Here is a 24364-nt window from a genome sequence, read left to right on the forward strand (position 1 = left end):
GAGCTGAAGAAGATATAAGGAAAGGAATGCGATTAGAGAAGATGTATAATCGGCTTTCTTTTTATTTTCTATGTTGGGTGGTAGTACAAGTGTTTATTATTTCAGTCCGAACAGTTAATTTAAAAAAAGAAAATAAGAAGGAATAATAACTGTGAATAAAATCCTAATAGCTAAATTGTGGCATTGAATAGAGTTTGAAGATCAGAGATACGTCCATTGAGTAAAGGTCTCCATATTTCCGCTAAACTGCTTGGATGATAATTGCATTTGTTGACGAAAGCTATCAAGCATGTCAGAAATCTTAACAAACTTTCTCTACTTCAACTCCCTATAGTAGTTTTACTCTGAAATCATACTTTTGTTGATTTGTTGCTGTTTAAAGTGAGTATTAATATTTTTAACTTCAATCATAAGTTTTTTGAGTATGAGAATCATTTCTTCAACTTTTTTGTGTGTCTCTCACAGCATCTGGCAACATGTTGGGCAAATGGGAAGCAGTTAAATGTTTTTGTTTTTGGATGAATACAAATATTTATGTTGTAATAAGACTTTACAATCAGGGCCTCTTCCTACATTAAATGCCTTTGGGTCTACTGCTTATATAAGTGTAGACAGATATCCAGGTCGTTCAAAGAATGGGCTTTGGGATCAGAATTCCTATGTTTAAATCCCATCTTCACCACCCTGTTACTTGCTACAAAGAATTTAATCTTTTTGTCCCTATTTCCTCCTGTATCAAAATGGGGACAATAGTAATTACCTGACAGGGCTGTTGTGGTGAAGGTTAAATGGGATATACACTTTTTAGAACCTTAGAACAATGCTTCACAGGTGAAGTGCTGAGTATAGTTGTCATTAATATTAATATAACTGCACCTATCATACTTCCTTCCAACTGTTTGTCTCTCTCTTCCATATTTGCTATGAGCTCTGTTAGAGCAGGAAACTACATCTGCCCTGTTCACCTGGCTCAGCTTCAGATACCTAGTAGTCACTGAATAAATGCAACTTGAGTGAAGGAGTGGGCTATAAAGTTTATTCTTTGGCGAGCTCAATTTAAAGTAGCATTTTTGTGACCAGAGAGAATCAGCTTGGGCCAATTTTTATGATCTCTTTCTCAATTAGTAGTGGTGTTTGGATTTTGAGTAAACAGAGGTCACTGCGGTTTTCCCATTGCATACCTTTTAACCCATCATGCTTTCTGCCATGTTTTATGGAAAACACAATTCCCAGAAAAGGGATTTGGAGTTCTCTTGCTTTCTGGCATTTTGGAGAAAACAGAACTATTTATAAGTTTTAAAATTTGGATCACCTCTATGATTATAGGATTGCATGAGTACTTAGAACTGATCTTTCTATAAAAGGGTAAGTTTGGCCCAAAGAGTGTCACCCCTTAACTGTAATCAACATTTATGACAATACAGCTTTCCCTTCTTAGAGGAAACAGGAAACACAATTAATATTTCCCAGCTCCCTTTTTGTTTTGCTGGTTGCTCTTTGAAATATCTCATTATCATTCTGCCATCAACTGCTGGGGAATGACATTTGTTACGTATGAACATGATATGTATGTCCCCAAGTTATTGTAAATTATGTTCACCCTCTAAAATATTTTGTGGAAGCAAATAAACATAAGACAAGGTATGTGTAAGCCACTGAGTTTTTTCATTCATTTATTTGTACATCATTTTTTTTTTATTGATTCATTCATTCATGAATGCATGCATTCAACAAGTATCTATTGAAAGCTTGCTATGTTCTTGTCTTGTGTGACGGGGAAAGATAGAGGCCATTATCTTATGGAGCTTATAGGCTGCAGGCTCGGGGGAAGATACATATATATGTATCTCGAACTAAATATATTATATATATATACACACACACACACACACACACATATTGCAGACTATATCTATATATATATTGCAGACTTTGAGGAATAGCTCTGTAACATCATGTGATATGAATACTAAAAGAGGCCTATGCTGTCGGAAAAGTTGTGCCTGAGGATAACATTTTCCAGCTGAGATCTGAGTAGATCTAGCTATCTGAGGGTGGAAGGAAAAGTGTTTTAGGAAGAAGAAATAACGTTCACAAATGGACAATTTTGAGAAATTAGAAGGAGATGAATGAATGAACAGCAGGGGAAGGTTATGCCAAAGAGGTGAACTCCTGCCAGGTCATGTCCGATCTTCCCAGTCAGGCTAATGAGGTTGAACTTTATCCTAAGAACAATGGAAAAGCATTCACCAGTTGTAAACAGGCCTATGACATACTCATGACAAGAGCCCTGAAAATACAGTATTAATAGATTGGAGAAGAAAGGTCTTGGTAAGAAAGAGCCTAAGATATCCGAAACGTAATTTCTTGGGGGTAAATATTAACGGGTTTGCCATTGTCCACCTTTAGGCTCCAATCTTATAGAGTACAAGCTAGGTCTTAGGAGTGTCTTCTTTTTCAGTACTCTAAGTAAACTAAGGAGCAAGACTCAGAATTGGATGTTCCAGCACAGGACTACTGAATACCTTGGGGACACAATGTCTAATAAATAGTAAAAGAGTTTCCGCCCATGCGCCCAGATGTTAGTCTATTACGTGTTCTCGGCAGAGTACGGCTCCCTCCCCGTAGGCCTTCATGTATTCACTTTCAACTGTTTAGAAAATCTTTTCTTTCTCCCCAGCAATCTGCCTCCCCCTTTTTCCCATCTAATTTCATCTCCTTTGGGTGAAAGGTCACTTGCTTTGATCAGGTCAGATCAAACTGTACCTTCTAGGAAACCAGAAAAACTTTTCCAATGATCAAAACTAAATATAGGTTAGATATCCTTGAGGTAGGCTCATGTGGCATCTAATGCATTTTTATGTTTATTCGGTAGCACTTGTCATTTAGCATTGTGATATTTGGTCTGTCTTATGCTACTAGGCTACATGCCTAATTAGGGCAGGAATTTGTCTCATTAGTATCCCTTTTGCCTACATCGCTTTCCTGTAAGAATGCCTAATAAACACTTTTACAATTCAGAATAAAAGGAAATGGGGTAATGATACCACTGTGAACACCATGATCATTCTGTGAATTGACTGCTTTCTATGATTATATAACTCTGAAGAATGTTATGGTCATTTTATAATGGACGTTGCAGTGTTTGTGGTGGTTTTGACTTTCTTTAAGAAAATGTTGGCCAGGTGCAGTGGCTCACGCCTATAATCCTAGCACTTTGGGAGCCTGAGGTGGGCAGATCACAAGGTCAGGAGATCGAGACCATCCTGGCTAACACGGTGAAACCCTGTCTCTACTAAAAATACAAAAAATTAGCTGGGCGTGGTGGTGGGCACCTATATTCCCAGCTACTTGGGAGGCTGAGGCAGGAGAACGGTGTGAACCCTGGAAGCGGAGCTTGCAGTGAGCCGAGGTAGCACCACCGTACTCCAGCCTGGGCAACAGAGCAAGACTCCGTCTCAAAAACAATTAAAAAAAAAAAAAAGAAAAGAAAATGTTATGGAAGTCAGTTTCTGACCTGGAGCTTAGAGTAGCAGACAAAGGGGTCCTTTTTCTCTGTCAAAATATATGAAGGTCCCAACTCAGACATTTCATTCTAGAGATAATGCTAATTCTGTGTCTGAAACATTTGAGGTAGAAAAAAAGGCAGTTTCTAAATCGTGTTCTTGCCTGTTAGTCCTAGGCACTGGGCTTGGTTTTCATGATCTTCTTTTCCACATCTTTCTGTACTCTGACCCAGGGACCACGAACGTTTTTCCCCTCACTTTTTATATTTAATGCTGTATTTGGAACCACAACTTCCTTAATCTGTTAACTCTACTTACTTGTCTATATTATGAAAATTGTATCACAAAGATGACTGTATTACATAATAGAGGAATATGTCAATATTTTCTCAGTGTATATAATAATGTGTTTATCCATAAAATAAGATGAAGTGTTAAAGGCAGCTCCAACTTAAGATTAATTAAGAAAAATGAAAGATAATTATAACGGTTTTGGATTGAGTGAGTTCACACAGGAAAAAGTAATATACATTATAAACATTTCTTAGACAGTATTTGAAAGGGAAATCTGACTTGATAAAAATATAATCATATTTTTAACCACTTAGTTAACTTATATTTGTTTGATTTTATTTTTTAGAGGCAGGGTCTTACTCTGTTGCCCAGGCTGCAGTGCAGTGATGTGATCATAGCTCACTGCAGCCTCAACCTCCCAGCCTCCAGTGATTCCCCTGCCTCAGTCTCTCCAGCAGCTGGGACTCTAGGTGTGCACCACCATGGCTGGATAATTTGATTTTTAAAGTATCTGTAGTGGCCAGGTGTGGTGGCTCATGCCTGTAATCCCAGCACTTTGGGAGGTCGAGGTGTGCAGATCACCTGAGGTTGGGAGTTTGACACTAGCCTGACCAACATGGAGAAACCCTGTCTCTGCTGAAAATACAAAATTAACTGGGCATGGTGGCACATGCCTGTAATCCCAGATACTCGGGAGGCTGGGGCAGGAGAATCACTTGAACCCAGGAGGTAGAGGTTGCAGTGAGCTGAGATCGTGCCATTGCACTCCAACCTGGTCAACAAGAGCAAAACTCTATCTCAAAAAAAAAGAAAATATTTGTAGTAATAAGGTCTGTCTGTATTGTTTAGGCTGGTCTCAAACTCCTGGCCTCAAAATGTGTTTGGATTACAGGCATGAGCCACTGCATACAGCCCATATATTTTAAATACATGAGTAAGAGTAGAGTGGGACAAATACAATATGATACAATGGAAAGAATATTAGATGAGGCATTTCAGTCCCCATGAGGACACATCATTGCTAGTTATTAAGGCTCATATAGTATATTTTATAATTCATAAAGCAAATCTACTGTAATGTCAAACATTTTTCTTTTCTAACTAGTTTAAGATGCTGGAGGTTCAAAATATTTTTACTTCAAAGGAGATCCAAATTAAAAAAAAATAATCTTAAAACCACCATTAGCAACAGCAACTTGGCTGGGCTTTGTGGCTCACACCTGTAATTCCAGCACAAGCTGGGTGGATCACCTGAGATCAGGAATTTGAGACCAGCCTGGCCAGCATGGTGAAACCAACCCCGTCTCCACTAAAAATACAAAAAACTAGCTGGATGTGGTGGTGCATTCCTGTGATCTCAGCTACTCGGGAGGCTGAGGCAGGAGAATCACTCAAACCCTGGAGGCAGCAGTTGTGGTAAGCCGAAATTGTGCCACTGCACTCCGGTCTGGTCTGGGTGAAAGAGCGAGACTCTGTCTCAAAAAAAAAAAAAAAAAAAAGAAAGAAAGAAAGAAAGGAAAGTATCAACAGCTCAGCTGCCATCAAACAGGAGGAAGGGGAAAGGGGGAGTGCATTTTTAATGGGCACAGAGTTTTAGTTTGTGGAGATGAAAAAGTCCTGGAGATAACTGGTGGCCATGGTCACAAAATGATGTGAATGTACCTAATGCCACTGAACTACAGATTTAAAAATGATCAAAATGGCCAATTTTTATTGTGCATTTTGCCCTAGTAACAAATACTGAAAACCTACTGACAGGAGATTGCTGTGAGGAGGCTATGTATGTGTATGTGTCTCTTCATTCATTTGACAAGAGTCCATTTAGACTGGCTCTGAGGACTTTTTTGCATATTTTAAAAATTAGTATAAGTTGATATTGGCTTATGTTGGTACCAACTGTCACATGAAAAAGCCTGTTTTAGACAAAAGTGAATGATTATATGAGCGTGTTCTGCTGCAAAATTTCCAGAAGAAAAAGAAACCATGAATATTTTAAAAACTTCCTTTCCGTCTCCTTTCCCTCTCTTTTGCTTTATATGTGTGGTGAAAAAGAAAGCTATGAATTGAGGCTTATTTCTGAAGATGCTGAAGATACTCATAAAGGAACAAAGTAGGAAGGAAAATTCGCTTCTAAGGTCAGACCATCAGGCAAGAAATCAACAGACATGGGTTCTGAGACTTACTTGGTCATTTATTAGCCCAGTCTCTAGGTGTCCGTGAGCGTCAGTGTTTTTTGTTTTTTGTGTTTTTTTCAACATAAAGTGGGGAAAATTATGCCTTTTCCTTTTGATTTACAATGGGTTGATGTATGTAATCATGTTTTATAGATTATAAAGTGTTCTAAAAATTTAAGGTGGCATTATTGTATCTACTGGCACTACAATAAACGATTGCTTTCACGAATGATTTCCATGGTATAAAATGAACGAAGAATCTAAATGAGGAGCGTTGCTCCGTTCTGTGTTGATTATATGCCAGGTTATGTCAGCCTAGGGATGAGTTGAAGCAGAGAGGCTGCTACAATTTGGCTTTTTGATTTCCCTTATGGTTTCTCTCTCTCAATCTGTGCACTGAGCAAGCAGCTCTCTCAAAAACCCTTGAATACAAATAGATATATATTCAGAAGAGATAGGTTTTGAGTTATCTGAACTCCAGTTATTTTTGGACAAAATTCATTTGAAAAGAGAAAATAATAACAAATGATAATAAAAGTAAGAGGACTAAACATTCATGTATGAGAAATAAAGTGGAATGCAGTGATTGTGTTTCCTCTAAATAGTTGCTTTTGTAATATTTAGAGGGTGATGTGCAACATGCTACTGGCCTGCTTTAAAGAATGCATGTGAAATACAAGCTATAATGCAAGAAACGTATGCTATGGATAATGAGGATGGAGTTATTTTTCATTAAAGGCAAAGAACTACAGTTATGTCTGTGTGAGTGTCCTTGTGTGTCTCTGGGTGTGTGTACATCTGTCTGTGTGTGCTTGTGGGTGTGTTTCTCTCCCTCTGTGTGTGTGCTGGCTCATTTGGAGATGGAGACAGAGGCAAGGATCCATTCTTTCTACTCTAGGAAAGGTTTATGCTCCTTGAAAGAGATACTGTTTATTTTCTTGCTATACCTTTTGTGAAGTATTGAGACTCTTGGACTGTGCCCTGTCACTCAGTAGGCTGAAGTACAAATGCTAATTTATTGCCAGACTGCAGCATTGTGATTTGCATTCCAAATCAGCTTGCAGATTCCCATTAAAAATTGCTGTCCTCTTGTTTCTTATCTCAAATTTCTTCCTCCCTTACATCACTCTTTTCATTCCCTAACACTGACCTTTCAAGAAATTCCCTTTCAAGAGATTCTCGTTGGAAATCAGCAGCTTTCGTGGGCTAAAATCATAACAATAAATAACAAAGACATCAATAGGGTTTTTCCTTCCAGTGGTGTTCTCCCTTTTCCTTAAGAGTCATATGGCACTAAGTAAAATAATTACTTAAAACATGTATCTCTCAGGCTTAGAGCTTTATACTCACTCCTTTGACAGCCACGCTTCTATTTCTTTTTAAATCTCAAAGGTGTGGGCTTACAAGTCCTGTCTTAGTAATAAACTTTTGCAGAGAAACCCTGAGATGGTGTAATTGCGTCCTTTCTTGGCACCTTAAATCAAATTAACTAAATACTTAGTGAGGAGAGAAAAGGAAAACACGTTTTTTTGCAACGTATCTGACTGAGTGAGAAGCCACTGCTGCCGCATAAAGAACCGACGGGAATCTGGGCTTTCCCACTCTGGAAGCGAAGGGGGGAATTATGGGTTGGTGGTCGGCTTCATGTTAGGAGGACACCCCTCCATCTGTTCACAGCTCAGGCTGTTTCCAATTTAAAGCCCAGATTTCAATACAAACCTCAATTTCTTTTCCCCATTTTAAATGCAAAGCAAGACTTGTGAATCATAGTGTCTCTGTTCCTGGGATTCAGACCAAATTTTCCCCCAAAATTCTCAGGCTGTTTGTTTGAATACCTGCTTACAGTGGCACACAATGGGCAGCTTTGAGAAGAAAAATTGATAATCTTCATGGAAGAGTAATTTGAATGAAATTACACTTGACAGCTCGTCTCCAAGCAAACAAGAGGAACGAGGGAGCCTGAGCTAAGCTCTGAGGACTTGCCCAAGCCACTGCTGTTGGAGCTTCCCAGGGAAAAAAAAAAAAAAAAAAAAAAAAAAACACCAGTTTTTCCAACATCTAATTGAGCTTTTGATTAATTCCGTGTACCAGATTCTACTGAAGAAAGGTAGCCATGGAAGAGAATATGGAAGAGGGACAGACACAAAAAGGTACTGTGCTAAAAAGCGTTTATTTGTAACTAAGTAATTATTTTGCAGTTTCCTTGTTTGCTTTAGACACTTGCCAGTAAGGCTAATGAATGTTTCTCTCTTGGAAGGCATTTTGTTCCTTCCTCTCCTTTAGTCTGTTCCTCACTTGCAGTAATGTCTGGCACGAATGTTGTCATTATTTGCAAATCTTTCAGATATAAGTAGCGAAATGCAGAGTCGAGTATTAGTGAGAAGAGCATTGCGGTATTGTAGTGAACTATTCCTTAGACCAGTCTTTGTTAACCTTCATTTATTTCGTGATTTCACGCTTGCCGAGCTGGGTCAAGGGATCCCTAGTGTGAGCCACAAATACAATATTTGGAGTTAGTTAAAAATTTGGTGATGGAACCACTATCCATACCTTTGCATGGACATCTGATAGAACAAAGACCAGGACCATTAATTATCTTTTGATTGCTACACGTTTTTTAAAACAATCTTTAAAAAATGAAAACATAAAAACAAGGATGCACTTTCGGTTTAAGCAGATGGAGCAAAAGTTCATAAATGTTCAGGGTGTATAGAAACGTTAAGATTTTCCTTTCTATATATAGTTGACTGTAATCAACTTCTGAGTAATAAATGTTAAAGGAAATTTTTTCATGCATTTTTAAAGCTTGTCTAGGTATATCTGGCTGTATGAGTTAAAGTGAAATTGCCATTTTTGTAGGTTGAAATGGTCAAATATTGGTAATTTGGAATGATTCAATCAACTCGAGAATTGTTTTAATGTGTCAAATGGTAGCTTCAGAGGGAGCTAGCTTTCCCCCCAGACAGGCAGCGTTTCTCTCGTCTGCTGCGGGCTTATGTAATGTCAGAGAAAATGGTCTCATTTTCTTAGGACTGAAACGGTAACACAGGTAATGCTACATAAAGGTAATATTCAAGAGTAGTGTTGAAAAAGATTCAGCTATCAAAGTTAATTTCAAACGTATATAAAGGCATTTATTTTAAAAAACTATATTTTATATGATAAAATATACAGAGTGGAAGCACAGTATAGTTACCATATTTTTAGCTATTTAGCTATGCTGGGTTTCTTCCCTTAATGTGCACACACATACTTTGAGGCATATATGGTGCATATACACAGACACACACACGTAATAAAAGACCATTGATATTAAATATATGAAAGTTTGATATAAGCAAAAGGTAATAGGTATTTCCTAATTTTAGTCCTTAGTACCCTTATTAATGATAATCTGTAATAGAAACACAAAAATCTACATTAATAGCATGTGATCTATTTTTAAATTAAAAAACCTCAGCTCCCTTTATTATATGCACAAATAGCCTAAGTATTCATCAGTGATTGTAAATGGGAAATTTTAATGGTAATTTCTGTTCTTACAAGGTATCTCGATGGACTGTTTTAATTTAGAATAAAATATCTTATGACAACATCTTTTTTGTAATACCTAATGATGATACTTATTGGCCGATCAATTTGCTTAAGGAAAGGTAAACAACACTTTAAATAGAGCAATGATACTCATTACACTAACTAAAACCTTGAGTTAAATCATGGATTGTGCTAACAGGTTGAATGTGTCTTAGCAAGCTTTGGTAGATGCAGGAAGCAAGAAAAATGATGTAATTAGTTGTGATTTTTTTTTTCCCTCAGGTAACACTGAAAAGCTTTCTTTTATGGGGGTGGAGGTGGCAATGCTGTGAGGAAAGATTTCTGTCACAGTGGGTTTTTCATCGTTAATATATGCACCAGCAACAGTGGTGGAAAGCAATTTTAAATCAGAAAAATGTTTAGTGGTCTATCAGTTTGTAAATGTATGTGAATACAATATTTATAGTTTAGGTTTTTTTCTTAATTGAGAAAAAGAAGATTTAATTTTCTTCACTCTAGATGTTCTGTTCCTCTCAACTACGCCTATGACACCTTTTCTATATAAGTTTGTTGTTAGAAAGTTACATTTGAATCGAAATGCTCTGTCGATATGTGCGTGGGTTGTAACTGTGAAATTACTGGAGGAGCAATTTGACAAGCAGATAAAATCGTTAGAGATTTTTCAAGAGTTTAGGTGGAGAGACTTAATGATCTGTCTCAAGAAAAGCAGCATTTTGTGTTCTTATCCTGTTTTTCTTAAACTGCATAGGATTTTCTTAAACAATAATTCAGATATCACAGAGTTTTCTTCCATTTGCAAGAAGTAAGTGGCTTTTCCATCTTTTCTTAAAATTTAGACCTTGTCTTTCCTGTCACATGTCACCAAGACTTAAAATTCACATCAGTGTTTACTCATATTACCTTGCAAATTCAACTAGAATGTAAAACTGAGTGGTTTCATTAATTAATTGTAATTTCATATGTTTGAAAATAGAGATACTTGATGCTCAAGCACTTAAAGAGATCATCCATAAGAAATATATTTTTCTTCATAGTGAGAGCCCACTCCCCCCTCAAGCTTTAAAAGGCAATTGAGAATAGTCCCTTAACTGTTATCCTAATTTAAGTATATATGTTCAGCCAGAGAGGGAGGATAATTTAGAAGTATGGGTGACTTCACCCACCAGCCATTCTGTTCAATGAGCCCACGCTTGATGTGAAACTGAAATGGGAATCATTAATCTGTTGCTCCATCAATTTCTGCCACCCTCCCCAAAGGTGAGTGTCTCATTATGCTGAGGGGAGGCTAGTATTTTAAGAAACATATAGTTTTTGGTAAAACGTGGCCTCTAAATAGAAGCCACTTACTTCATCTTGTGTTCAGCCAAAACTGAACAGCCAAAATGGTATTCTAGTACTGAAGAAAAAAAAAAAAAAAAAGGAAAAAAGAAAAGAATGTTTGGAATTTGGTCTTTAGTATGGCCGTCCTAAACCTAGCATCATCTGTCACCAAAATCAAGAACCATAGTCACAAAATCATGGCAACAAGGACCCCAATTACTGCAGAGGGGTTGAGCAAAGTGAATAAAGATATTTGGATGAAGATTTAACAGGTACGCATTTATGACTTGTAGCCATGCAACTGTTTGTAGAACATTTTGCCAAATCTTAAGAGAAAATATGTAAATGATTTATGGGTTTCTAATTAGGAGTGAATTGGGGAATACACATTCAGGTTGCCAGACAAGTGGGTGACCATCTCTTTGTGGACAGCCCTAATGAAGGCCTTGCTGAATTAGGAGGGGTTTACAGAGGAAGGCTGATGAATCAATGAGTAAAGGGAGCAACAAAACTGTATGGAGATAAAAAGAAAACAACAATGGACAGAAAGAGCCAGCAGTTCATAAATTGACAGCTTTTTTTTTTTGAAAAACAATTTTTGAGATTCTTCTACACATTTCTTGTGTTGGTAGATATCCACTTTCATTTTTAACAGTCTATACCATACCATTTTTTCAGTTCAGTTTAGTTATTGAACATCAGAAACATAATTAATCACTTTTACTAGCAAGATTTATTTTTCAAGGAAAATGTTAGTAATAATAGCAAATATTTAATAATCCAGGCACTGTTCTAAGCATTTCATTTGCAGTGTCTAATGTCAATATATCTTGACATTAGTTAATAAATAGTGATTACAGTTTTTTAATAAATATCAAACGTTCTTTGACTTTATGGTCACACTATTTAGTCAATGGCCATTGGGTTCAAACTCTACAGGAAACTAAGAGAAAACCTCACACAAACATCCAGAGAAAAAAGAATTGTCATGTAACAAAATGAGATAGTCTTCCACTTCAGTTCCAAGAAAGATTATGAGGTGGTCAGAAGGGAGAATGAGCCAAATGATTTCTCCATTTTCATAATTTGACTGGACTGTTCCAAACAGCCAAAACCATGATGGATTTAATTTCTGAACATGAACATTTTATGAAACAGGTCTCAAAATTACATGGAGTATACCAGAAAGTTTTGATCAGCACAAAAGATAACAGCCACAGCATCACTCACCATGTTTTTCTAGTGTAATAAACCAGCAGCTTATATGAGTCTGTGCTGTCAATGTCAACCACCGACTTTTCCAGCACCAAAACCCCACCTACCATCGCCTCAGTGGAATCAATCCTTGGTGACTGTCAGGGATTGGGTCACCATATACAGCCAAAGTTCAATGGTCATTGTTCATCCTTAGCTCAATAGCACTAACCTATTTGTCATTTCAGCATATCTTTAGCTTATTAAAACCAATAAGAATACATAAATGAAAGGAGAGTGTACAGGTTTATTTTCTTTATTTTTCATATCAATGTTAATGTCCGACTATCTCACTATTCAAAATACTGTACAATTATTGTTGACAAGAGAACTCTTCATCATATACTTTATACATTTATAACATGTATTACTATAAAGGAGTCTATGCACAAAAGGATATACTGTATATTGTACTTAATATATAGTATATTTAATATACAGTACAGCTTATATGCTGACTAAAAGTCTCTTCAGACATTTTTTTGTGTGTAAGATTATTTTTATCTTGAAACCTAACCTTTCCTTAAGTAGACATCATCTCTGAAGAAGAGACACCACTATAATCAATGAAAAAAAAAATAGGCAGTTTTGGCTTTAGGAGACTAGGAAATATTGACCAACCTATATTGCCCAGTGATTTCAGTGCCAGACACTGGCCTAAGGACTTTACCTAAATGAACTCATTGGCTCTTCACAATAACCTTAAGTGGTACTAATGTTGAGGAAAATATATATCAAATTGGTTAATTGACTAGACCCAAGTCACATAGCAGTAAATAGTAGAGCTGGGTTCGATACAATCAGAATGAGTCCAGGTTCTGAACTTTTAGCCCCACTCTCTAAACTAGATGTCCACAGGTGCCTGCCTGGCAGCCACACTCCTTCGAAGGACTGCCTCCCCAACATGCTTCCATTGCACTCATCAGCTGTGATCTGTAATTTATTGTTGTGTTCCTTACCACCAACTCTGGCTTCTTTTCCTTTGCCAGATATGAAAACGTTTTCAAGGGCAGCCAATCCCTGAGTGCACTAGCAATCTATGACTTGTAAGTCATGAATTGAATCCAAAATGATGAATTGGTTCAATTGGCCTTCTTTCTTGAGAACTGGGAAAAAAACGATTCTCAGTATGCTCTGAGGATCTCTTTATCCCATGGCAAATTTTTATAATGCCTATGCTGCCCCGTCTTTCAGCTACCCTGGGTGAATCTCTATTCTTTGCAATCAAAAGACCTCTAAATAAAACAAATCTTCAGATCCTTTTAGGAGTCTTACATAAAGAGGCTTAGTGCTGAGAAATTTTCCCTGAGTTTAACCTGGTGAGTGGAAGCTGAATCAACTGTATATTTAATGTATTAAATTTCAACTTTGACACCACTCTTTAGTATAACCTTGATGATTTTGATTTTTTTCCCTCACTGATCTTTTATTTTTTACAATTTAAATAAGTTCGTCCCTAAATCATTGCCTACCAGTAAGTATTGGTGGTATAACGTTTGGGGAACTATTGCAAAGAAATTAAAGGACAGAATGTGTGTGGTTTATTAATAGATTTATAATCCTTAATATGTCATTGAAGTCTGTAGACTAGTGGCTAAGAAAATAACAAAAACAACATCAAAAAGCTTTAAGCAGTCGTTTAAGTGTAAGAATTAATAATTTGTTTCTTAGCTGTTGGCTACTTACAGACCTATGAAAAGGGAACTGGTTTTATCCATCTAGTGGACAGACTTCATCTCAGCAAATACTGTCACAAATCATCTCTTCAGCTGCCGTTTCTGCATTTGGATAACAAGGCTGGAAGAAACGTAGAGAATCAGATTTTATAAAGCATGGAGAAAAAAATCTGTCCTAAGATTTGACAGCTGTGCTTTTACTCGCATTGTGCTTAACCTGAAGTGTCCTCCTGGGTATAAGAAATTACTTTTATACCTTGGTGTTTTCAAATGTAGTTCTATAACATCTGTCAGTAGGGAAAATTAGTTATATTTTTAATAAAGTTGAATAGATATTCCCAGAACTTCTGCATTGTTGTGGTTATGTCTGCTGTGGTTTAGATATAACATTTTAGAATTTTGTCATTTTATATTTTCATTGGATCAGTTGCTAATTATGGTTTCTTTTAGTGTCTGTGGTACTGTTTATCTCAAAGATCCAAAATATTAATAATACATTTCTAACATCTTGTTAGGATGAAGGATATGAATAGATTTTTCACAATATCATTAAAATGAGTGAATTCACCTTTCCGAATGAAAGTGCTTGATATAGTTACTTCATTAATTCCTTAAATTAAAGTTTAAATATTTAAAGAGACTAAATGAGAAGTACAGCGTGATAGATAGATAGGTAGATATTGATAGTATTCTTGGAGTGATGACTTCTAAGAAATGGTTTTTAGAAATTAATTATTCCCTAATTCATCAGAAGACAATGACTCATGAGGGATTCATAGGATACAGGAGATCACTCCTAGTTTGTCCATTGTGAACTCCATTTTCCCCCAAGCAAAGACCCCTCCCCCACCATTCAAAATGTTTGACAGTTTTCTTTTTCATACATCGAAGGCAGACTGCCTGGCTTACTTTCAAAAATCCTTTTGGATAGCATCCATACTAACAGGTGGCACAGCTGTGGATTAGCTGACATTATAAAAATAATTCATGATTTTCCATGTGCTTTCAAGTTGTGACCATTGTCTTGGATATTCTTAATCTAACAGTAACTTCCTTCTTTCTACCATGAACAATACAAAGAAAGAAAAACAGAAGATAACTGATTTATTTTTTAAAATTGTAAGTGGGAAATATAATTTTGGTCAAAGATGAGAGTAGGTTCCTTACTGGAGTCTGTTTATAGAGTTCACTAGGGAATTAAGTTATAATATGGGGAAATCTGAGGTCAGAGAAAAAAGGAAGAATGACGGTTGGCTTTTAAATGATGTGTATTAAGAGACGTCAACATGTTAGAATATTAACTGCTGTATATATCCAGATTCATTTCCAAAAGAAGGAAAGACACTTTCTCACATTGTTTAAATTGTTTAATGTTTTTGGACTTAAATTTTTATCATATGAAAAATGATAAGTTTTAGTATACTTACCTCCATCAAAGAGAGGAATTGGATGGACTATCCCTGAGAATGATGCTAGAAACATAAGAGATTGTTCATATTGCCTCCTATAAGGGGGTGGCCATGCTTTTTCTTAGTTATCAAGTAAAAGTGAGGCAATTAAAGCATTTTGCTAATTAGCATTTTTCATTGATTTATAATAGAACTTCCAATGTCTGGGAAACTATTTTCTACAATTTTTTTTTTTTTTTTCTTTTTGAGAGGGAGTCACGCTCTGTCGCCCAGGCTGGAGTGCAGTGGCCGGATCTCAGCTCACTGCAAGCTCCGCCTCCCGGGTTCACGCCATTCTCCTGCCTCAGCCTCCCGAGTAGCTGGGACAACAGGCGCCCGCCACCTCGCCCGGCTAGTTTTTTGTATTTTTTTAGTAGAGACTACTACGGGGTTTCACCGTGTTAGCCAGGATGGTCTCGATCTCCTGACCTCGTGATCCGCCCGTCTCGGCCTCCCAAAGTGCTGGGATTACAGGCTTGAGCCACCGCGCCCGGCCTATTTTCTACATTTTTATGGTTGCAATTAATATTCCCCATGAGAAAGGTTATCTGAATGGTGAATTACCTATTCTTTCTTAACAAAAGTAAAATATGGGAGAAAAACTTTACACCTGTATTTATTCCCTGATTGTTGTTTTATGCAAAAAAGTTTAGTAACTAATTCAAATAAAGAAATAATACATAACCAAATTTGCTTCCCCCCAAAACTTCACAGCTTTTTTTTTTGAAAAACAATTTTTGAGATTCTTCTACACATTTCTTGTGTTGGTAGATATCCACTTTCATTTTTAACAGTCTATACCATACCATTTTTTCAGTTCAGTTTAGTTATTGAACATCAGAAACATAATTAATCACTTTTACTAGCAAGATTTATTTTTCAAGGAAAATGTTAGTAATAATAGCAAATATTTAATAATCCAGGCACTGTTCTAAGCATTTCATTTGCAGTGTCTAATGTCAATATATCTTGACATTAGTTAATAAATAGTGATTACAGTTTTTTAATAAATATCAAACGTTCTTTGACTTTATGGTCACACTATTTAGTCAATGGCCATTGGGTTCAAACTCTACAGGAAACTAAGAGAAAACCTCACACAAACATCCAGAGAAAAAAAAAAATTGTCATGTAACAAAATGAGATAGTCTTCCACTTCAGTTCCAAGAAAGATTATGAGGTGGTCAGAAGGGAGAATGAGCCAAATGATTTCTCCATTTTTCTAGTCAAAAATTTATTTTTCCTATAATAAGGGCATTTAAATTCAAATTTTTGTAACCACAGACTCTACATTTGAGTGGCAGTAAAGAATTATATTTATTTTTCTTCAAATACCTTTCAAAATTTCAATATTCAATACTAGAATTCATTATTAAAATAAGGATTGAGTGTTGTTTGAGCAACGGAACTCTTAGATACGACACTAAATGTGGTTTGTCCATTTAAAACCAACCATAGGCTTTGAGAATCTCTGTCTTAAAAAGTACCCTTGTATTACCAAAGCCAGATTCATTTGGTGTTTTATTGTCTCGAAAACTTGATTTTAGTTTTTCATCAAGTTAAAAAAAAAAAAAAACCCTTTTACTGTGAAAAGAATGCTTTGAATACTGGTCAAAATACTTGAGCTTAAAACATTTTAAATCTCTGCTCAACTTTTTCACAGGAAAAAGTTGTAATTAAGTCATAAGATCTAGAATTCAGAAACCACGCACTCAGATTGTCTCCATGAATTTTCAACATGTATAAGTGCCAGCAGTTTTCAGTTGATCATCCTAATGAGTGGCCAATTGACTTTTGGTTTCCCAATCAGATGACTTTTGTTAAAGCCCTGGCTCCTTTTCTCCACCTTCATTTTCTCTCTAACTTCATCTGTATTATTCAACTGTATTTTTTTCAAAATCTCCATTTTGAGAATTAATTTTTGGGGGGTTTAGGTCCATTTAATGTGAGTTAGACGTAATAATGACTTGGTAAAAGCGTCTATTATAATTCCTGGAATGTAGTAGGAGTTGAGTAAATGCAGAGATTCCTTCTCCACATTTCCTTTCCTCTCATCATAACACACTGTGCCCATCTGAGAAACTGACCAAGCAATTTTCCTTGAGTCAGAGAGCTGGAATTAAAGGACTAATAAGTTTTTTGAATTGTTGTAACAATTATTTCTTAAATGTTTTAATTTAATATACGGCACCTCTTACTGTTTACTTTTTTATGTATATGTCATGCCGTAGCTCCCTTCTCAAAGTACAAATCCCTGAAGGGTAAAGATTTGTCATTTGTTCATGAACCCAACCTGCAAAGTGCCCTGAAAACAAACCCATTCATAGCTGATTGATGATGATGATGATGGTGATGATGGTGATGAAAGGAGAGTAGGAGGAGAAAGAGAAGGAAGAGGGGGAGGGGAAGAAAAAGAAGAGGATAAAGAGGAAGAAGAAGGGTTCAACTGTACAGACTAAAGAAAGAATAAAACACAATTTTTTCCCCTAAATAGAGACAGATCTAACAGAGCAGCTAAACCTGGCTTGGGAGAATTTAGCAAGGGCTCCATTTTATGCCATTAGATTAGAATTAAAAATAATTCTTTTCTTCTTTGACCTGAAATATATTCAGCAGTTTGGTAGCAGCCTTCTTGAAAAATGAATAGATTTTCTTTTTTTATTATTAAAGAGCCCACACATATTTTTAGCATTCTGATTCTAGCAATGAAGTCAAATATATTAAACTGTCAGGTTCAGCAAATGGTTACTGGAACTTGGAAAACTATGTCTTATAATATTTTATAATATGCTGTTAAAATTTAACGAAGTAGTTTACAAATTTGCTGACACTAGGCTTACTGTGTTCATTCATAAGAATTGATCAAAGAAAACAAAATTATGCAAGAAATAACAGTTTGAAATCCTTGAGGACAGTTTAATAAGATAAGACCTTTTATAGGACATGTTTAGTAATTTTTAAGGTAATGAACTTAAAAAATAGCATGCAATGAGTAATCAATTTTCTTTTGCCTTCTTTTAAGCTTTATTTTTTGTATTTTAATCAGTATATAGTCTTATCCAATTGGCTTATATTTTAGATGGGGTCACGACAGAATCTGAAAACAGATCATTTGAGATCTAGTCAATGGTATTTGAAGAGTATTTCTTTCTAACCTTTCAATGTTCATCATATTCTCCCTACAATTTCGGTATACTAATTTTTTTGATGTATTAATCACTAGTTTATGTTTTGAGATGAATTTGTGATACCATTATTTGGTGGAACTGAGAATGAACTCTTATTAAACAACTGAAATAACTTCTTGTTTTATAGGTCAGTTGTATAGCCAGGCTGAAAAGTATAATCTTGAAGAAAGATAAGCTTATTTATTTAGGTGTTATTTTTACACAGTAATTTTTTTTTTTTTTGCAACACTACATGAAAATTTAATTCACAAAGAGACAACAAGAATGTATTTCCATGATTGATCTCTACAACACCTTTTAGCAACTTTGAGCCCCCTCCCAATGATTGGGATCTGCATATTATACTTACGTGGAGAGTAGTATACTTACCAAAGGTCTAAAAGGAGCTACTGATTTATGACACATGTGTTCTTTCATATCATCTGTGTATCAAGAGTGACCACTAATTTTACATAAATATCAAAATTTCTTTGCCCATTGTTTCTGCTAAATTGGAAGGAAACTTTGTGTCATACTTACAGTTATATCATCACTGCAACATTTGGACTTAACTCTGGTACTCTATTTTCTTTTAAATTCTGCAGTGATGCAAAAGCAACATCACTATAACCTAATGATGATGAAGTCTTTTCAGGCAACTGTATTACCCATGTTTGTGTCCCTCGAGGCATTCCATAGTCTTTAAAGTATTAAAAAACATAGTGTATTTATTTATCTAACATACTCAATTTTTAAAAATGTATCATATCCACTGGTCACTTCATTCCACCTCTATCAGATTCCTGGAAAATTCTCTCCTATTAACTGACAAATGTATTTTGCTTCAGCCTTCAGGTATTAATAGATTTATTTTTTTTAAAGTCTACTGAGTGGTTTGTTACCTATTTGTCTGTATTATAGATGTATTAGTTTGAACCGTGTCAAATTACCAATATTAAACACTTTTTATCTACAAAACAGCTATTCAATATACCTATAATATTAGTGTGCTACATTTATAAAAGTTTTTAACGTGATCCTGATTTCAATGTACAAAATAGAAATATAGGATATGAAATAATTAGGATCTGCATATTATACTTATGTGGAGTGTAGTAAACTTACCCGGCATTCTCCAAAATCCTTGGGAGGTCATTAATTCGCTGCTTAGTTTTCCCTGTTAGCAAAAGATGGCAAACTATTTGCAGACTTTATTGTCTGACACATTTAAATTTCATGAAAAAGCTAACATTGATCTCATTTCTTAGGTTTCTTGATTTCAATACTTGGGAGGCTTGTTAAACATAGTGCTAAGATTAACAAGTGTTTAAGACTAACCCTGATTGTCTTAATGTAGACAGTATGTCCTTTAATCTAGAAAGGGGAAAATGTGTTTTGTTTTTCCTTGGATAGAATAACACTCCAAAAATCATTTTCCATACATGTGGCATGACTCAATGGAGTCTCAGAGCCCACAAGCTGGGAATGCCATTCTGTTATGAGGGGGTTCTCTTTCAGATCCTCTGGGATGAGTTTACAAGGCTGTTTTGTGGTCCTTGAGGGAAAATGAGTTATATACCATTTCAATATTGAATGTAACCCAGGCATTAACCTGACCATTATTACCTCTCTGGTGATTTTGAAGTTTTATTTTGCAAGAAACAGAAGCCTTCATTGAATGGGTTTTATGATCTGTGTTTTAGAAATATGATGAAGCCATGGTTTAGGCCTCAGAGTGGACAATAACACGGTATAGTACTGAAGGACAATGGAATGCACTTTATTTTATGTAGATATATAATTTTAGCTATTATTTGTTAAGTGTGGGTATGGAAACAAGGGGGGATTGATGTGAGAGAATTTGATGCACCCGATGTTACTACAGGACAGATTAAAATGTTTTAGACAAGATTTGGCCTAGAGGTTTTTCTCTGACTTGGATAATTTGCATTCAGTGAAATTAAAATGGTATTGATATTATATAATATAATGGTATTGATGTGTATATAATATCTTATGTATTATAAGGGTTAGCATACATTGATTAAGGAAAACAATCTATATCTCTACCTAGATTTGTGTATATGTTATATAATTTTGTTTTTGTTGTATTTTGTGTATTCTTTTTACCTATTTATTTTTATTTTGTACATTCTCAAATAAGATTACTCTTCAGTTTAGCCCTCAACCACAGCATTCAGCCCTCAACCACAGATTACACAGTTATTGGAATTATTTATTGGCTTCCTCACCACTTTGGAATCCATATACTTTTAAAAAATATTGTACTCTCAGGATCATTTTTTTTTGAAATTAAAATTTTGAAACATCTTTAAAATTTAGTATTAAAAATCCCATTTCAGGGTCCATAGAAGTTGAATGAAAAAAAGAGCTAAACCTCAAAAAATATTTGAATTGTATCCTTATCAATAGGGTTTTATATTAAGTCTCTTGCTCAAGGGTGTTCTGTTTGTTTTTGAAAACATTTGCTACTTTTAGGGTGACAAATGCAGTCATTTGGAAGTGTCTGTTATACCTCAGTCTTCTTGACTCCAATATTTCCATTTTTTACTTTTGTATACAAAAATAGTAATATTACTTCTGTGCCTCGTATGCTTTTACTTTCTTGCACAAGTTCAGTCACTATTCTTATAAGTTGAGTTTGCAAAACTGTTCTTCAATTGACTCTTAGATTCCTAGATACTTAGATTCAAGCAGTTCTTAGTGTGAGAGGGGAATGTTAAAGACTATGAGCTCAGTGTCTGTTGTTTTGGAAGAGGTCATTGAATGCTATTGCCCCACAATGAGTCAAAATGAGTGGCCCAGAGTCAAAAATTAAAGAACTGCATGTATTTTTTGGCCAGAAAAGAAATGATTTATATTATAGAAAAGGGTTGATGCCAGTGATACTCTAGGAAAGGGAGCTGACTGGAGCTCCCTAAGACAGATGAGCAAAGGGAGACTGTGAGTGCTGCCTAAGACATCTTGGGGCAGGAAAACAAGATTGGAAGAGCTATTTAAAGCCACGTTGGGAAAGAACAATGTTGTTTCCCATTTTGCAAAATGGAAAAAGGAAAAAAGGAAAGGAGATGGTAGACTCGTATATTTTAAGCACTATGTATCAGGCCACTGAAATCTTTGAACTCATTCCTCATAACTAGCCTCTGGCAAGGATTTCCAATTGCTTTCCTTTCACTTTCATGTGCAATACAGCAGAGGACATGCCAGACAAAAACTGAATACCTCTTTTGCTGTAATATAAAAAAATGCATTTTACATTTCCCTTGGCAAAATTGCTTTCCGAGGAAATCCACTGTATTCTAAGGAGAAAGTGGGACACTAAGAAATATATGTCTTTACATTCCAATGTGGGTTACATTTGTTCTGAAAAAGAATCGACTTGGGATTAAGAGACTAACAGAAAGAACATATTTGAGAGAAGTAGTAACATTCAAAACTTACCTGTCTGTGATTGTCAGTAAAAGAGTTAAGTTGCCTCTCCTTCCCCCACCAAGAAATATAATAATTAGAAAGTTAGTACAAAGTTTGTATGTATATTTTTGATAAAGTGATTCTGGTAAATACACAAGAAATACGACATAAGTTGACCATATTGCTCATTGTTAAATCTAAGTTAAGTGTTTCAAGTTTTCCTCATTCTGTAACCTAGCTTTTCAGTTTTGATCTTCAAATGAGGCCATTATGTGAAGGAAATGGTCATTTGTCTTGAATAACTGGATTGTAAGCGTCATAAACAGAGTTTTCTTAGCCTTAAATAGGTGAATTGAGTGCTTTTAGGATAATTTGGGTACATGGTAATCTTAATGTCAAGTTTAAATAACTCAGTTTCATTAAAAATTATTAAATGACATAACAACAACCTTTGTGAAAGGTGAGGTGATTATGCCTTAGATTGTTATAAATGAATAACTTAGAAGAGTGATTATTTACTTTGCAATGAATGTGTTATGTTTGTGATTTGAGGTTTATTTGTCTTTTTAAGTTACACAAGTAACTTAAAGTACTGTATTCTGAGTAGCTCTTCAATATTAGTTTGCTTTGGCATCACCTACTTGTTGATGATTATGGCACTTCATTTCCCCAACTCAAGTTTCTGATTCAGTGAGTATGGAGTGGGGCCCAGGAGCCTGAATTTCTAGTATTTTCTCAGGTAATGCTATATTTGTGGATCCTGGAACCACACTTAGAGAATTGCTAGTTTTGTAGATTATTGGTTAAAAACCCTGGTAGCTTTCCCAATTGTGATTCATAATTTATATACCAAGACAAAGATATTATGGATTTGAATTCCCAAAATTTGAGAGGAAATTATACTCAGAGATTGCAATCATTTAAAATGAGAACTTTAAGGGTTTTCTGGACAACACCTCTATAATTTTGCCTTTGAAAATGAAAAGAATTTCGAAGTCTACAATCATGTACACAAGCCCTTGACTACTTCAAAAAGTATTGTGAAATGACTGGGAGGCTGTGGTGGGCCGATCACTTGAGGCGGGGAGTTAAATGATATATAGCCTTTAATCTGGATTATTCAATAGGCATAGAAGGAAACTGCAATCATGGAATGATGGGGGAAATTGATTGAGATAGCCTACAGTTATTGAAAATGCTAATGCATGTAACAATAAAACAGTTACCATGTATTCCATATACATGGGAGCTCAATTATTTGAGGGCAGGATATAAACATTGATATCACATCACACATTGCTGCTGGTATTAATACTATTGTCAATCCCAACAGCTACCTACCCAAACATCATTAATAAATAAATTTTATGACCAAGATTATGAAAGGCCCAATGAACTCTACCTCTGAATAGAGTTAAAGTAGTTGGTTATCAATATTGTGACTGAATAAGGTCATAGAACATCTTTTATCTACAAATAAAATGAATAAAAAGAAAGAACTGTAACTATCAGGACCCCAGCTATTACCATGTGCTGTAGAATCAGGTATTTGCTTTCTGGCATTATTTGGTTCAATTTTACATGTGTTAGTTATCTAGAAGAAATAAAATGACTAGCAGCTTTTCATGCATTGGTATGGAATATGATATTAAATTTGCCAGTATTTTTTTTAGAGAAGAGAATCTTTAGTAATCTGAGAGAATTGAGTACTTACTAAAAACAACAAAGAATGACATAGGATTAACACACACCAAAAAAACAATTCAGGACTTATGAGAAATGTTTGAAAATACTGTTTTGAGTCAGAACAACTTTCAAAGCATGTTTAGACAGGAAAAAAATTGTGAGGTTTTGTTCCTAGGGGTATCACTGAGAGGAAGGTAGTCTTCAAGCTCCTTCATTGGTGCATGCTATTTGCTTCTTTGTTTTTGAACTAATGAATATATAATGAGTTCCCATAGGAATTAAACTTCACAACTGCTTCCAGAATTCCCAGATGTAAATATCACTCCTAAATTATAATCCATATTTGGTAAAGCAACATAAAAGTGTTGTGAATGCAATCAAATAGGGTGATTGGTTTGTATTTTAGCTTTTGCATACTTATAATGAAAAACACCAAAGTACCAGAGGGAAGGTAGAATAAATAAACAGAACCATTCAAACATAAATTCACATTCTAACTCTGCTATATACTGGTTGTGTTTTCAGGCAGTTAACTTCTGATCAAGAGACTTAATTTTCTTATCCATCAAATAGGAAGAAAACTGTCTATATGTTGGAATAATTGAGATATTTAGAAACCATTGAATGCACTGATTGGTAAATTAGAGATTATCAAAGTAGATTTTTATTCATCTTTTAGATTATATTATTATCTTCATTCATTATGTTATATCGCCTCCTTGTATGTACTTAAAGCCATTTACTTGCAATGTTTGTGATTATATGTAACACAAATATAAGTCTTATTAATAAATAAGTAGATAATTAATTTAGAATGACTAGTTGCTAGCCATTCTTGTAAGTGTCACTGTC

At 35.3% G+C, this 24364-nt stretch overlaps 1 protein-coding gene across 3 annotated transcripts in view; it reads left to right on the forward strand.

Moving 5' to 3' along the window:
- Positions 1-24364, forward strand: part of LOC105466640 (glycoprotein M6A) — a 368562-nt gene that overhangs the window by 180647 nt on the left and 163551 nt on the right. Inside the window, exon 1 of one of the 3 annotated variants that reach the window (XM_011715710.3) lies at positions 7424-8124. The exons of the other annotated variants lie outside the window; for them this stretch is intronic. Within the exon in view, the coding sequence (XP_011714012.1) occupies positions 8088-8124 (37 nt within the window). The 5' untranslated portion in view covers positions 7424-8087. Of the gene's footprint in view, positions 1-7423; positions 8125-24364 lie in introns of those variants that run through there. 3 annotated transcript variants of the gene reach the window in all.

This window comes from Macaca nemestrina, chromosome 3 (assembly GCF_043159975.1).
Source record: "Macaca nemestrina isolate mMacNem1 chromosome 3, mMacNem.hap1, whole genome shotgun sequence".
NCBI lineage: Eukaryota > Metazoa > Chordata > Mammalia > Primates > Cercopithecidae > Macaca > Macaca nemestrina.